The sequence below is a fragment of the Aphanomyces astaci genome, assembly GCF_000520075.1.
Source record: "Aphanomyces astaci strain APO3 unplaced genomic scaffold supercont1.184, whole genome shotgun sequence".
NCBI classification, from domain to species: Eukaryota; Oomycota; class Saprolegniomycetes; order Saprolegniales; family Verrucalvaceae; genus Aphanomyces; species Aphanomyces astaci.
In genome coordinates this window covers 1-15,998 of record NW_009798447.1, presented here as the reverse complement: position 1 = coordinate 15,998, position 15,998 = coordinate 1, and the positions used below count along the sequence as shown (strand labels likewise).

Here is a 15,998-nt window from a genome sequence, read left to right as displayed (position 1 = left end):
GAACTATCTAAAAGCTAGCTAAAGCTGACGACCTTTTGGGGAAAGGTCGTGTAGAATAAAATGCAAGACGGTCGAATTCGAAGATGGTCGGACCGTCGAATAATATACCTTTGCGATAGCAATACCACGAAGTGGTATAGTAATACAAGCCCATGCACCAGCTCCGTCACACGAGAACCTACAGCTCATCGACTGTCACCTGGGGGGGATAGCTGGTAGAGCATCAGTTTCTTAACTCAAAGGTCGTTGGTTCGACCCCCGGCTTCCCCGGATTATTTTCGCGAGGATTTATCCATTCCTCCTCCTGCGGAATCGGATTATCCGGACTACAAGGGCGGCTGCATACGAAGGCGAGGACCGAACTTCGAAGAAGGTCCATCGAAGCACGAAGTATGAAGCGTTGAGCGAAGTAAAAACCGAAGATTACACACCGCCTCTGGTCGAGCTGGCGCGTTACAATGGCAAAAACGTTCAATAAATCTGAAAACCGACCGGCCGTATCTGAAAACAGTTCAAACCCACGGAATGCATGTCATTCTACTCAGTTTTTGCACAAATATATTACGCCGGAGTAAACGACAGCTGTGGTGAGAGTTGCCTTTTTAGAAAAACTTGAAGGCCGGGCAAGCAATCGTCGGTGAAGTCCAAAGCATATTTTGGCCAAAAAGCATGGCCTGAATGGGTTAACTCGTCCTGAAAAGGTGTCGACAAAGGCATCCAAGTTACTGGTTTTTCATCCGTAATATTTAGGATTTATTTTATTATACTATTTCTATTATAAGTATACAAACTACAAGTATGTATTTAAATTACCCTTGCTTACAAAAGCTAAGATAAAAAGTAAAAAAATATGATATGCTGCAAAAGATACTCCGGAGTATGGAACAGAGTAGTAGTAGTATGCCTGCACTGTGAACGAGGTAACGTAATCATTCCGCCTGTAGTGGTGGTACTAACAGTGTAGTACCCACCCAACAGTGGTATAAATCCGCAAAATACTGTTTCAATGAGATTTATAAGTAACTTTGTATGCTCAGACCACATCACCTCTTACTAAGGGTTACAGTAAGTGCATCTCAGTGGTTAGCAATAGCTAACCACTAGCGATGCAGTTAACCCCGGAGATTTAGCATCGTATATAGGGTGTTGAACAGGAGCATGCATGCTGCGTCGTATTGCCTGACTGATGTACTAACTAGCCTTGCATTGCAGGTACCTTATTCACAACTAACACAGTGATAACGAGAGGTGCTGATAGAGTATACTAGAGGATTAGCCCGTCGTTGTTGCTCTCATCAACGATGACCAAATCCATTTGCATTCTAGAGTCCTGAACCATGCCAGCAGTTGAGCTAACAATGTGATATAGCCCTGTGATTTTCCTTTGTACTAGTATGTGTTATGTGTGTGCAATGTGACTTTGCGTGAAAGTTAAGAAGTAAAACGTACAGCTGTGTGTGGAGGACAACGCCAAGTTATTCGTGTAAATGCTAGCAATTGGGTTAGAATGGCGGTGAATCCACACCTAAAAGCACAGGATTCAGCCACTATGTGCGACTTGCTCATAGTGCATGTAAAACGCTACAGATGTATCGATTGCAACCCCTACATCGCTTATAACCCCCCACGGCCTCCCCTCCCTTCCACAACGACTGTGCTTGTAGCTTATCTACATGTGAAAGCACGCAACCACCATTCTACGAGGTTAGAGCCACCATTCACGACATCATGACTAGCTTATAGTGTATGAAGATCGCCAAGATAGCAGCGACTGCAACCCCTACACCTCCACAGCCCTTAAGTATACCCCTTCCCCTCACAATAATCGACTTGTAGCATCCCCCCAGCCCAATTGCGTAGCACACTGTGTGTCTTACAACGCATATTGTGCTCACTCATATCATTCTTGGCTCATGGTGACAAGCATTTATTGTCTGAATTCCAACATCCCACACATCACAGAGTACAATACCAACAACTGGCATTGCGCGAGATATTGTGTAGTGCAGTTCAATTCTCTCAGGATTAGGCGATATGAATGGATGGGGCATGCACTTGACAGTGCTAATTGTATATTCGAGTGGGCGTTAAGAACAATAGGCAAATTATTGCTGATTGCATGGAAATGGGCTGGAGTGTCACGCAGACTAGCCACATGTTGATTCACTATCGTTCCCAGCTAGCCAAAGTCAGTGTTGGGCGGTCTTCTGTGTATAGTGCCTACGACTCAAGCCACGCGTGTTGTCAATGGCAGCATCGAAGCAAGGCAGCAACGATGTCGAATCACATGGGTAAAGGCTCTACTGGCGTGGGTTAGGCAAAAGGGCGTTCGTCTTGGTATATGGTCGTGTCCATCATCGCTTGGCCCTACCCGGAAGTCCATGGATTTGGCGCACTTGTCAGCGTTGAGCTTGACTCAAGTCGTCATGTCGAATGAAATCTATAAAGAAGTCAAAGTGGGTCAGTTGGGGTCAAGTGGAAGTAAAAGACAAGTGCGGTTTCCAAGGGACGAAGATGGCCTCATCGATTGTGTTAACGCCCAGTATACCCCACCTGAAACCTCCCTGAAGGTGAAGTATCCTGGCCAGACTCGCTTTTCGTTTGGGTGCGCAATCATTTCTACACCAGACGGTCAAGAGGGCCGTTGTTGCCGCCCGTTCACCTACTCCGGGAAATGGATCCGAAGTATTGATTAGTACAGTGCTCTACAAAAGGACGAGATATCACGCGTACAAAACCTGAAAGGGGAGGTGCATCCGTGGGTTGTTCAACGACCTTCAAAATCATCGGATACGATTATTTCTAGCATATCATTTACGCTAAATATGACAAATTGATATATGTTCAATTTTGTAGAATCTTTCGACGAGGACATTTTATCAATCCTACCAAAAGTGGGCAAAACCACCGCGGCGAAATTGGCATCGATGGGGATTTCTGCTATTGGTGAATTGTGACTCACTGATCCGGATGAGTTGGCAACGAAATGTGGGAATTCGTAGGGAATGATGAGGAAAAGGTTTACCACATCCACACATTGTGACTGGATTCGAAGGGCCCGAATCCCGCTGACGTCGTCGTTGACCACCGGAAATCCGACAACCCTTACAAATCGTTGTATGGCGACGAGTGGGAAAGCCACATGGAGCATTGTACCCAGTTGAGGCCCCAAGTCTGCGTGACCAAGTTGATCCAGGATATTGCGCGTCGGCTGAGTGTAACGGGGGACACGGCACGAAGGAACGTGAGTCGTCATGCACGATGCATTGTCCCAAATGACATGCAAATCTACGGTTAAATGGTTGAAGGACACTGGGGTACTACATTGAAGGGTGTTACCTGAAATGGATATGATCGCTGAATCAACTTTTGGCGGAAGACCAGTAATAAACAGCCCGGAATTTATGCCCTAGGACTCCTCCCTCAACAAGGATTTCGACAACGCCTTCCATCGACACCGCCTACTGACCAGTCGATTGCCTCCGCACAGTCCCTACATGTTTTGCTTTTCCAATCCAAAACAACTCGACTCGGCCTACCTGATACTCATGGATCCAAGTCATGGCCCAAATGGTGGATCACCTACTGGACAAAGAATTCAGCAAGACGTAACAAAATGCCTTACCAATCACGTACTCGCCGTTATTGAATCCAAGGGGGCTGTTGTCCAAGGCTTAGGTAGTCGGACAGGTGTGCGCTTTATTGCTGGCAGACATGGCGGCCAACGTCAAAAATCTACACAAGGCAACGATGAGTGGATTCACGAACATTTCATAGCCGCAAGAGATTCGATATTAGTCGCTGCTACTAAACATGCGTTGATTCTACCAATACGTTTATCACCGTAGTATAGGTTAACAAAATAATAACGTTGGGAAATACATAGTGCACGGTACCCAGTCCATGTAATCACTGATGTCAACCATCAAGTTCACTACGAGATATGTGGGGTCCGCATCGAATTCTATCTCCCGAAGCAACCCATGCACTATATACAGGTACACTGAAGCCATGTTGGCATTGGCTGTAGTTGCTGACCATGCTTCGTCGACAACCAGACGCAATGCCAACATAGGTTCAGTGTACCTGGGTTTAGTTGCCGTAGTGTTTATCTGTCGACGAATCATTGCAAAGTACATGTTCTACGGTCATAGAACATTCGGAGTCCACATGATTTCAGCGTACCATCATGTCTTGTCGTCGCGCTGTCACTTGGCAGCCATGGTTGCGGTTGCCGTCAAAGAAATGTATGCTCGATGCGACACCCATAGCCGCCTGGGACACAGTGCAGCAGCATATCATGCAGTCACACTGAATGCATGTTGGCTTTGAATGTAGTTGCCAATCATGCTTGACGGCAACCACAGCATATGCTAAAACGTGTTCAGTGTGCCTTCAAGTCTTGCTGCTGCACTGTGATCCTGGTGTCCTTGAGTGTGGTTGCCAATGAAACACGGGTGTATCCTACGTGTCCTACATCGACACACTTAGGGCCAACATGGATTCGGTGTACTTTCGTGTCTTGCCGCTGCTCTCTGCCCCTAGCTGTCAATGCCGATTAATGATGAGTGCTTGTGCTATTGAGAGTCGATGTTGGAGTCCGATGGAACATTTGAAAATCATCAATGGTATTTCACCTCATTCGTTGTAATTTAATAACACAATAAAAAACAATTGATGACTTGTTAATGGAATTCGCAAGGTGAGGTTACAATTTTGAACTGTTTAAACGTTTGAATTTTGTAGTGCTTTGTGTGATGCTGCTCCAGAGTATTGTAAACTGATGAGTTCACTCCGACCATATCCAATGTTGTTCTCCCCTTACAGCTAACATTATGTTGTGCGCTTGGTTGGGTTGCAATGCCGTGACGGCTCTGGTGGGCCAACGCGGTGGCACAAGACGTCTTGGTAGCAAAAAATCGCAAGTGCTGAAGTGGCGGCTTTTGCACTTGCGATGGGCCACCAAAACGTCTTGCGCTACCCGCCCGCGCAACCACGTGATCAGGTGTACGGCACCGACACGGACTGATGGTGGGATGAGGGATGACACATTCATTGGTTTAGTAGGCAAGTGGTGTTGCTACTGAAGTCTAGACCAGTTCGAATTGATCGAGTCCGGGATACCATATCGCATGATCTTGCTTTCATGCACAGCCTACATAATGATCTCAATGCTCCTTGCATTAACCGCTATCACAGGAGTAGAACACTTTCGCAACAGGGTGTGATGAATCTATATTGTACAATTTCAGAATTATTTATGGAATTCGCAAGGTGGTTCACCTCGGGCTGCATGCAAAATTGCCTATTTCACCTTGTTTTTTCTGGTTAATGTATATGTAAATAAACTCTGGCGACAATTTTCCTAAGTACTTTCAAAGCCAATACTTATCTTATACATGGATCTTTGGGTTGCATACAGTACCGGTAGTCAAATTTCAACATTGAATTGCGTCGGAATCATTGTGCTTTAGGGCGTCCAATTATATACTGACCATATCAATGTAGCTTCAAAATTTGAGCAAAAATGGACAAAAATCTCCTGCGCGTCGCCCAAACATACAGTAAGATTTAAGAGGACGTATTCGCGGTTTACCGGTATATGACAGGTGACTTGGCAGATAAGTGGAACGCGAACGCCACCAGACACTTGCAAAACCACTCTAATGATGAACAATTCAATCACAAATCCATCCTCACTACGAAACACTATTGACGATAGTCCTTGGCAATGAAGGCTGCATGACACCACGGAAGTCGACATGTCAAAGCTCATATAGAATACCAACGTGTCCTCTTAAATCTGATTGCCAATCCGCTCAAAGTGCAGCTCTCACGGACAGGCAGTCCAGTCTGCTCCTTGATAACTGCATATGGTTGGCCGCGTCTTCAAGGACAAAGATGACGTTATTCTTCTTCGTCAAATGAATACTAACCGTGCATTTGCGGATATTGAAGTTCGTAGATATCTTGGTGCGAAATGTCTGGATATACGAGTATCATAGTCAATCGTGGCCACATAGTTTCGTTACCTTGGTGGAGGTACTGAGTACTTTAGTGAATGGTAGTCAGTAGGCGCCTCGTGGCGTGTTTATTGTTAACCTCACTAATGTCAGTGTTATGTTTGCTACCTTGAGTAAGGTCCCGTGGACGAAAGCCAAGAGGAAGTGGGAGACAAAACAGATTCGTTCGTCAAGGTCACGACCAACGGCATCAAGAAGGACTCGAAACCGACGTGCGGTGGGACGTGACTGATCCTGCCGTGCTTTGTGCGTGCGTGAGTCAAGTAAATCTGAATCCACCGATTGTATTCACTTCATAACGTTATCCTTCACACGGATAATACTACAGTAATAGGACTTCTGTCTTATGCACCTCCACACCATACAGTCCCGTATTCGGCGTTGTAGTAGTCACAGTCGTCCTTGGTAAAGTTAGTAAAGCACGAGTCCCACTTGTGGTAGTAACAAACTTGGCATTTCTTGCAGCCGTCGGGAGGGGCAGTCGTCGTCCTCGGCGCTTTGGTCGTGTTTCTCGGGGGTTTCGTGATCGCTCCCCCGTTGAATACAGTGACTTCCTTGGCAAACTGGTTGATGCCTTTGTACACTTCGAGACCGCGCGTCTTGATGGTCGACGCGGGTGCGGAAAAATCAGTGCCGACTATTTCAATCGTCAAGGCGGGCTTCTTGAACTCGCGGAACGCGTAATCTGGAAACGCCCCATACGCCAAGTACAACTCGTACGCCGGTTCTGGCTTGTATGCCCCCATCACGCTTTGCAATCCACGGCAGAGAACTTTGTACTTTTCGTCAAACCCGTCGCCGATGGGTTGTTTAGTGTCTCCGTACGCGTACAAGATGAGCCCTCCGTACGTGTGAATGTCCAAATACCCTTGGATTTCGTCGCGTTTGGATTTTATCCAGGTATTGATACCCGCAGTTTCGGGCTCGCTAAACGGCTTCGTGCCAGGGTATGTTTCGCTGTTCTTAGAGGGGGGGTTGGGGTTCTTGATGGGTGTGGGCCAGTTCCGGTTCAAGTCAACTTCGTTGGCACTTTTCCGCTGGTACCGGTTTCTCGACCATGAGATCTCGAGGCCGTCAATATTGACAATTGGCACAAAGTACAAGTCGTACTCGTCGGCGGCCGTGGGTTTGTTATTGGTAATGTCATCCAAAATTGACGCGAACGAGAACAGGATCGACGACCCCGCGACCCATTCGCGGGCGTGTAGCTGGGCTTGAAAGTACAGGGACTGCGAGTGGCCCTTGGTCAACTTGAACCCGTAAATCGTGGCCCCATTGTACGTCTTGGAGATGGCAAACTTGCTCAGCAACGTCGGGTTTTGTTCGACCAAGGTATCGGTGAACTCGTAGATTTGATCGATGGTGCGGAAGCAGTTGTGGAACGCACTGGTCGAGTACTCGCCGGCCTTGAGGGACGGGATATAGTTGTCGTTTTGCTTGTGGCAAGCGCGGTTGGTGTCGGCATCGTTCCGGATGAAAGTTTCTTCTTCAAAGGTTCGTGCACGGCCGTCACTGCTGTGCATAGATTGACCAGTGACGAAGGACGACACGAGCGTGAAGAACGTAGCGGCCTCAAAAGCGTGCTTCATGGCAAATTGAATAATGTGGTGGAACGCAGTTGGCATCTTTAGTGTAATTATCAGGTAATCAAAATACACGGATCGGTGGGAATTGATATGCTGCTACTGGAACCTGATGAACGTAAAGTCAAAGGTTGCCCATGTCGTTCGAAAGCTGCATCTCTTTCAATCGTTCGGATTGGACAAAACTGATACTATTAGTACAACGTTACTTCGAAGTAATATTTATACACATGGTTAGTTTTAGGAATATACACATGGTTAGTTTTAGGAAAATAAAAATAGATCGAATAATTTAAACCTTAATTGCCCCAATGTGGCCCCGTTAATAATGAAACCTTCGAGTGGAGGCATTCCTGAACTTGATAATGGGGACTGCCAAAACCTCCTTCGGAAACTTCGAAGTAAATACATACTTCGACGTATTTTGCTTCCGCTTGCAACTACTACTGTAGTACTTCGAAGTAAGACATTCCTCGATTGATAAATTGGGTAGAAAATTGCGGCGAGAAGGTGAAAATCGTCTCAGCAAATTGCGACAGGTTGTATAATCTAATCAACACTTTTACTCTGTTTTCCAGTTTTGTTTTTCGACTGCGAGATAATTCTACTTTGTAGGCAGAACCGGCTCTATACTGCGCCAATGTAGGCAAATAGAGCCAGTTCGTCGCACAGCTTATGCTAGTTTATACGTATGCGATCTGATAGGCGATGACCAAGTTTGAGGGTGCCGCGCAAAATATACGTATACCCCAAGGGGCACGGACAATACTTTCGTAAACTCCAAGTAGTCTTATGGGAAGGGTTTCGTGGAAAGCAAGAAAGGTGCAATATACTCACGCAAACTCCACCACGTCGTCCATGATATACTTTCACAGCGTGGAGCGACCAACATTTTTTACCAACAATTATTGTGCTTTGCAAGTTAACAACCATTGGATGTTTTGCAAGTAGAACAGTGGGTGGGCCGACTCAACCCCCCAATACACTAACACCACCTCTCAATAAAACTATGGAGGTGTCAAATGACGAATGGGGGTGAGTGAGATCCAAATATAACGTTAACCAACGTTAAGCTGTATACTTGTACAGTACTATACTACCGGTACTCGAGTACAGCTGTAGTACTGCAGACTTCGCAATCAATGGACATCTGATAAAAATGATACTACATGGTCAGCAGAAAACAGACACACGCCACCATGAGCCATGAGTGTCCGCGAAAAAGGCGTAGGGTAAATGTTAATATGTAGGTGTGAAAAGTCAAAGTGCCGCCAGAAAATCGTTAAATCCAGCCATATAATAATATAATTCCATCGCATATTAATATACTCTGGAGTGCTTTCTTGTATTGATTTTAACCCGAAATAAATATACGTGTTACATTTGTATTGAAATGACAATGGTGGGGACTACCGACGTGGCGTTGAACACTATCTGCTCTCGATTTAGGAGGCTTTAGACCTCATAAGATAGACCATTGCAATCACCATCGTATTGCATCTGCAATGAGCTATTTCATGGAAGATTTGGTTCACCCCAGCAAAAGCCTTCACTGTTCCCAGAAAAACTCCTGCTCATCGCCCAAACATCGATATAGCCATTCCGCGAAAAGTGCAGATCTCACGAACTGGCAGTGCAGTCTGTTCCGAGATTTCTGCATATGATTGGCCGGTTCTTGGTCATTCAACAACGATACGACCCTTCAACCAAAGTTGACACGTCATTGAGTGGCTGGTGGTGCAGTTCTCAATTGGCATACACATTAGCGCCGCCGCGTCTTCAACGACAAAGACGATGTCATCCTTCTTCTTCCAATTATATAGAACAAGAGTTGCGCACAAAGCAGCCCGTGAACACCCAAATGTCTGCGTCATGGTGTGGAACCGAGTTGGAAATGCCAGACGGCCGAGCATAATACAGATCGCTTCGTCCCAGGAAGCACGGCAGTGCTGAGTAGTAATCACCACAGCCGGGAGACCAAGTAGGTAGCCCAAATTCTTGATTCCCATGACGTCGAAGCGAAATTGTAGCAGTGCGTGGGTATCGGACACAACATTCAGGTTGTACCGGATGTCTGGGATAACTGGGCGCTAAACGTAGCTTTACGCACACAAAATTAAGAAATGACGTCGCTGTGTCGTTCTTTTGATCCTCGCCGTCTCCCTATAACATCCTAGACAGAATTCGATCTTCAATTGCATAGGTCCGAGTCGACGCCGTCGAGCCGCCGCACATGCGTCAGATAGCATCAGAGGTAGTCAAAGCACGTATTTTATCTCGAATGCCTGGCGAAACGCTGCTTGCAAGGACAACTCCAGCTGCGTGAGTACCATCGCTTTGCATAGTCATTTCCCGCGGTGGATGAATATCCGAATTTTACTTACGCATTCGTGCAAGACAACAATTTTTGATATTCCGTTCGAACTGCCTCTGACACAAACGCCCACCTTGTCTTCGAGTTAGACGGTGAATTCTACAATCTGATTGGTCATGGTGCTTCGATATTTGAAAGTTAATGCAGCCTATCACAGACCGCTTTCAAAAATTTAATCATTTTAAGAGGTAATAAAATTCTACGTCAAAAGAAAGTGCAAGAAGGACGCTCAAGAACTTTCAACCTACCGGTTGAAAAGGTCATAAGTATTCAGAGGTGTAGAAAAGCAATAAGCTTACTCGATTGATACAATGGATGACGCACAAGCAACGTATAGCTTTCGGCGCACTCTTACACGTGGTTCAATCAGAGCGGTGTATTCAACGCTGGACAGGCGACATTCAAATTTAAATTTATCTTTAGAATATAATGATCAGTCATGTTGCCCCCTTCAAACTCGGGCATTTAAAATGGGAACTATGTATTAATAGTACTGTATGTACACCATACGGTAGTTCCAACCAGGCTGCAAAGTCGACAGATGGATGACCTGTGGGAGCAAGGTTCCACAGTTGCTTACTACGTAGTACTACGTAGTACGTAATCATTTCCAGTCAAAAGAACCAGTCGCCCTGTAACCTCGGAACTCCAGAAGTCTTGTGTCATTATGCCCGGGGTTGACAGTATAAGTTGCATCACCAATGGTTCGCTTTCGCCAACCACAGAAATGAACTGCACCCCTAGCTAGAAATCGCTGCCTCGATAATACAGTGCGCGCCGAACAATTAGGGACTCCTCCAATTTTCGACCTTTGTCGAAGTGTATTTGTAATGTGAGGGTTTGGTTTACACGGCATTTGACTATCATATAATAAGAACAAGTGAAATAATTACGTAGGCAATAGTATCTGCATCCCAAAACATCTAGACACATGTTTTCCAATACTACTATTATTCTTATAGCATGTCCCAGAACCATGGTCATGCGCACCCTTTTGCTGTGCTGTCTCATTGTCAAAGTGTAAAATTAGAAATACTAACGTTCACTGTCAATACATACTGTAGTATGTATATATATATACACCGTTTTTTACGTTTACGTCTAATAATTACTAGTAAATGATGTGGATAGTCTTTTTTATAGCAGAGGTTGCTACGGTATCATAACTACAGTCTTATATGTAAAAATTGTTTTCCTTTTACCGATAATCATCGCCCAGCCAAGTGTGCACGAACGACATTAATAGGGATTTTTCTACAACCACTTATTACGCTTCGTTGAAGGACCCACAATCCCAGACGATAGAAGCTCATTGGTCATATTTTCCTGGATATGAACCAATCAAATCTTCATTTGTCGAAAACCAAGCTTCTGATTCCACTGATTTGACCGCCCATCATTTCTGATCATAGTGCGATTATTGCTTTTGCATTTTATTTTACACAAGTTTAAACACTTTAAACGTAGTAAATATAATAATACTGATAAATTTATCTCATGAGGTGCACTATAATAGTACTAGTACCGGCATTGTAGTACTATAACGTTACATATATGTACTTGTCTCCCAATCTGAATGCAAAAGAAAACACGAGCTCCCCCAAACCTTGCAGTCATTGTTGAATTTGCTTCATGAAGACCATTGCCATTCTCGCGCTTGCCTCGTCGGCTGCAGCATTTAACTTGGAGGAAGCCATCGTACGCGCCCAAGCGATCCACAACGACGCGAACGTCAACCGCAAGTGCCACACGGCCAACGACGGGTACATCAAGACGTTGAAAGCAGGCGAGTACGCGGCCAGCAAATTCTACAATTGTTTCCGCACGTCGGAGCAAATCTTCGAGTACGTGGATGCGTTGACGGAACAGAACCCAACTTTGTTGAAAAAAGAAGCGATTTCGACCACGGTCCAAGGCAAGAATATCTATGCGTACAAACTGACCAGCGGCGGGTCCAAGCCCCAGTCGTTGTACTTCCAAAGTCTGGCCCATGCCCGGGAATGGATCGCCGGGTCGTCCAACTTGTTTGCGTTGTCTTCGATTCTGGACGACATTGCCAACAAGAAACCCACGGCGGCGGACAAGTACAACTTGTACTTTGTGCCGATCGTGAACATTGATGGGTACGACATCTCGTGGAAGAACGGCCAGCGTTTGCAGCGTAAGAATGCCAACGACGTCGACCTGAACCGCAACTGGCCAACTCCCTTTAAAAACTCCGAACCCGTACCCCCCTCGGCCCAAACTTACCCTGGAACACAACCGGGGAGCGAGCCGGAAACTAGGGGAATTGGACATTGGCTCCATACCAAGAATTCTGAACTTGCCGGCTGGGTGGACGTGCATTCCATCGGGGGGTTGATCTTGTACCCTTATGGCGACATCTTAGAACCCATCGGCAACGGCGAAGACGCCAAGTTTGAACGACTTGGCCGCAAAGTTGCCGCCGCAACCGGTGGCAAGTACATACCCCAAACGGCAGCTGCTTTCTATCCTGCTTACGGAGCGTTCGATGACTACGTCTACCGCACGTACCAGAAGCCCGTGTTGACCATCGAAGTGGCTGGTACTAATTTTTACGCCAATGTGTCAACCATCCGTACCCGCGGCGCGGAAATCTTCAAAGCGTTGACTCAATTTGCCGAGGAAGTCGAGAATTTCGACGTAAACAATACAGTCTGTTAAAGACGATCCGTACGTCAACTCGCACCACCTACCCCGTAGCTACCCTAAATCTGTCCTCATTGAATGTAACTTTTCAAAATCCTCGTCTCCAACATCTCCCAGGCGGGGTCCGCTATGTCCATCACCGTCCATTCAAACTCTTTCTCGTACACCAACAACCCGCGCCATACATTGCCAACGATCCTAAACAGCTACACATATTTCCTCATTCACCCCCTCAAAACAGGTTGGCGTTCGACAAAGTCGTGCAACGGTGGAGATTACTCAAGAAATCTGTAGCGTAGTGGGGGAAAATGGCGTCGAGGTTGTGAAGTATTTTCTTTTCCAGGACCGTAAGGGCGAAGTGTTCCCTCCCTAGGGCCCTGCTCACTGAGTTCTGCTCGCATTGGCAATCTGAAATCGCGTGATTGGTTAAAAGTCATTTTCGATATAAATGGCAAAGTTGCTCCCATGGCACCTGACATAAGTCGTAGGAAATATATAGCGTTAACGTAAATGGACAATTTATGGTGCACTTGACCTCCTCGTAAAAAGCAGCATATTCGTCTCTCAGGACCGGGATTTCAATTATGAAAAGTGCTCCATGAAGCTGAAAGGATGGGCATTCTTCTATATTATTTAATCGGCTTGAATCGTTAGCTTTCATTTACTTCGAAGTGCTACCTCCGTACGGAAGTGATTGAAAGAACTAACGTACAATTTTTAACCGTTTCTAAAGGTACTGAATTTTTACTGTTCCACCTATTTTCACCTCGACCTTTGTGTAACGTTATGGATAATTCTACTACAAATCATATATAACGTTAGCTATATAAAAATTATGAGGAAACAACAGTGAAAATGATCATCATTCCACACACTTCTCCCATAACTTCAAGGATATTCTAATTAGGACCTTCTAATGAGTGAAATCAGGTTCCTAATGAAATTATCAATTTGGAAGTATATCTATAGTCCAGGCAAAAACGTATTTTGGTCGAAGTACTCTGGTTCAAAACACGAAAAGCCAAATCAATCATTTTCGTGCGGATGTAGGAAAATATATTTCAAGTATTAATACCAAGTAGCATGTAATAAATCAAGGCAAGATAGGAGGGACGATTTATGGTGCACGGATTAAGCTTAAAATATGTATGCGTATTTTTGAGTATTCTATGGTATTTATAGCGAATGGATTGGCTATTCCTGAATTCAAGCAACTCCATTGGCCAATTTGAGTGCACTTAAACTGTCCCAAGCACCATAAACTGGCATCGACGTTAGGCGAAATGGGCAAATAATAGGAATATTTTCCAAACAATTCAGTTTTGCCAGTTACAAATCTTTTCTCAGGGATAAAGGTATCTTCGTATGCGCATATTACAGTGCTGGACAGCGAAATTCGCGGAGAGTTGCATCTCGTCATAAAATAAATTTTCAAAAAGTACCGAAGTGAGATGGAAACTTTATTGGCGAAAATACCAAGGAATCACTACTGTAGCATGTGTCACAACCAAAAGAGCGATGACCAAAAGAGCGATGACCAAAAGATTGGCGCATTTGAATTTTAACATTCGCAGGCATATATGCCATTTCAAAATGACGTCTGGCGCAAATCAAGGCCAATACCGACGCTACAACATCCGCGACCGCAAGAGACTTCTCACCGCATTCAGAGACGGGACCAGGAAGGAAAAAGTCACGTTTTGCCGTGAGCATTCGATAACCCAGGGGACCTGGCGAGGATGGCGTCAAAAGGAGTCGGCCATCTTGTCGACCAAACGTCAAGGCAGTCGTGGGTCCCTGGGTGGCCAGGGAGGTAAACCGATCCTTCCGTTTGCCCACGACCTCCTCGCGTACATACCAGAACACTGACGTGGGAAAATGCGTGTTCGTGTCTTCCACCTGATGCGGTGGATCCAACGTAATTACTTCGAGTGGCTCACCGCGTACCTCGAATTGAAGTCGACCAAATCAACGTGATACGACTCCCTCAGCAGACTTCTTCGGCACATCTGCACCCGCCATCGCCTGTCCCAACGACGTCCAAGCGTATCCAAAGATCGGCAAGAAGTTCTCGACCATGTCTGGCTTGGCTACGCTGCGCACGTTTGGTAGAAGTACTCTGATCTCCCGGACGCGCATATTCTCAGTACGGATGAAACAGGTGTCTACTTCGACATGTACCTCGCAAGACGTACGCTGAGGTGGGAAAGTCATCGAAGGTTGGCAAATCGAGCAAGGACTCCGAGAGGATCACTGTCGTCCTGACCATTCGAGCGGATGGTATGTGGTGGAGTTGATCTCACCTTGCTGATGGTTGAGTACGTGTCAAGCTTCCTTTGCTCTTCATCGTAATGGGGCAACCAGACAGTTCTGGTGAAACCAACGAACTTCCGTGCTATCCCTCGCCGCACGTTTACGTCGTCCAAAAAATCAAGGATGGACGATAGGGTTTGGATGATTTACCTCGAAAAGACGCGTCGGTCCTGCTTGTGGACAATTTGGACTGTCACACGTCGGAGAAGGTGCGCGACAAATTAGCAGAGGTCATGTTTAGTATCATCGAGTCCCAACTCAACCAGCCGCTGCCAGGCGTTGGGCGCCCAGCTACCGCGACGCTGGTGCAACCGACGGGGACAACAACGCCGTCACCCCCCGCGCGGATCATCGCACCGCGCGTTAGCCAAGCCAAGGGGACTACGCTCACCCAGCCAAGAAAACTAGACAGTACGGGCGCTGCGAAGCAGCCAAAAGTGACGTCGCAACCAGTCGCTTCGCTGGGCCAGACAAGCCAACCAATCGGCCCTGTCGCTCTGACAAGGAAAACGCAACGGCCAGCAATCCGTGGACTATTCTCACCAACGGCAGTTTCCATACGGCTCACGCTGGCCCACCAGACTGCCATCACATCCTTCTTGAACGATACCACCCCACGGAACGTGGTGGACCTCTTAGCGAACCCGGACTCCAACATGGCTCCAGTACTACCAACCCCATACGGTCCACCCACAGGCGCGCCCGCTCCAGCACCGACAAATGCAACGTCCACGAACAACGCGGTAGCTACACCGACGGCCACTACACGGCCAGACACCCCCGCAATACCACGCATGCTCACAGGCGCGTTACATGTACCGGTCGCGTCCTCACCGATAGCTTCCAACGCGAGCCAATGGGCCGCAATATATCCAACGCTGGCTCCCCCTTCACCGTGCGGCGGCCCGGGGTCCAGGCTACCAATGCCAGCTGGTGCTGTCACCTATCAGCCCCGACAGGCCGGCATTGCCCCACCAACCACTCGGATGTCGCTTCAACAATATCGCCAGCGTCAACGTCCCACAGGTGGCCATC

The 15,998-nt window shown here is 46.6% G+C and overlaps 4 protein-coding genes across 6 annotated transcripts; 2 read left to right on the top strand and 2 right to left on the bottom strand.

The window, feature by feature from the left end:
* Nucleotides 1-6,388: 6,388 nt before the first annotated feature.
* Nucleotides 6,389-7,612, bottom strand: H257_18602 (hypothetical protein; the record flags this gene model as incomplete). Its single annotated transcript, XM_009847697.1, has 1 exon — nt 6,389-7,612. A coding segment is annotated over one exon (1,224 nt), but the record flags the coding sequence as incomplete, so codon positions are not given.
* A 4,000-nt stretch (nt 7,613-11,612) lies between these two features.
* Nucleotides 11,613-12,665, top strand: H257_18601 (hypothetical protein; the record flags this gene model as incomplete). The annotated part of the gene is made up of 1 exon (XM_009847696.1): nt 11,613-12,665. One exon carries the CDS (start codon nt 11,613-11,615, stop codon nt 12,663-12,665), a length of 1,053 nt encoding a protein of 350 aa, XP_009845998.1.
* Nucleotides 12,666-13,375: 710 nt separating this feature from the next.
* H257_18599 (hypothetical protein) lies at nt 13,376-15,865 on the bottom strand (the record flags this gene model as incomplete). 3 transcript variants are annotated; one of them, XM_009847694.1, is made up of 3 exons in its annotated part: nt 13,376-13,449; nt 14,312-14,769; nt 14,832-15,865. In XM_009847694.1, a coding segment is annotated over one exon (709 nt), but the record flags the coding sequence as incomplete, so codon positions are not given. The 3 variants fall into 3 exon arrangements, with proteins under 3 accessions (XP_009845996.1, XP_009845995.1, XP_009845994.1); XM_009847693.1 differs by having other exon boundaries at nt 14,312-15,865; XM_009847692.1 differs by lacking the exon at nt 13,376-13,449 and having other exon boundaries at nt 13,532-14,769.
* On the top strand, nt 14,244-14,850 carry H257_18600 (hypothetical protein; the record flags this gene model as incomplete). Its single annotated transcript, XM_009847695.1, has 2 exons — nt 14,244-14,463; nt 14,645-14,850. 2 exons carry the CDS (start codon nt 14,244-14,246, stop codon nt 14,848-14,850), a joined length of 426 nt encoding a protein of 141 aa, XP_009845997.1.
* Nucleotides 15,866-15,998: the final 133 nt, after the last annotated feature.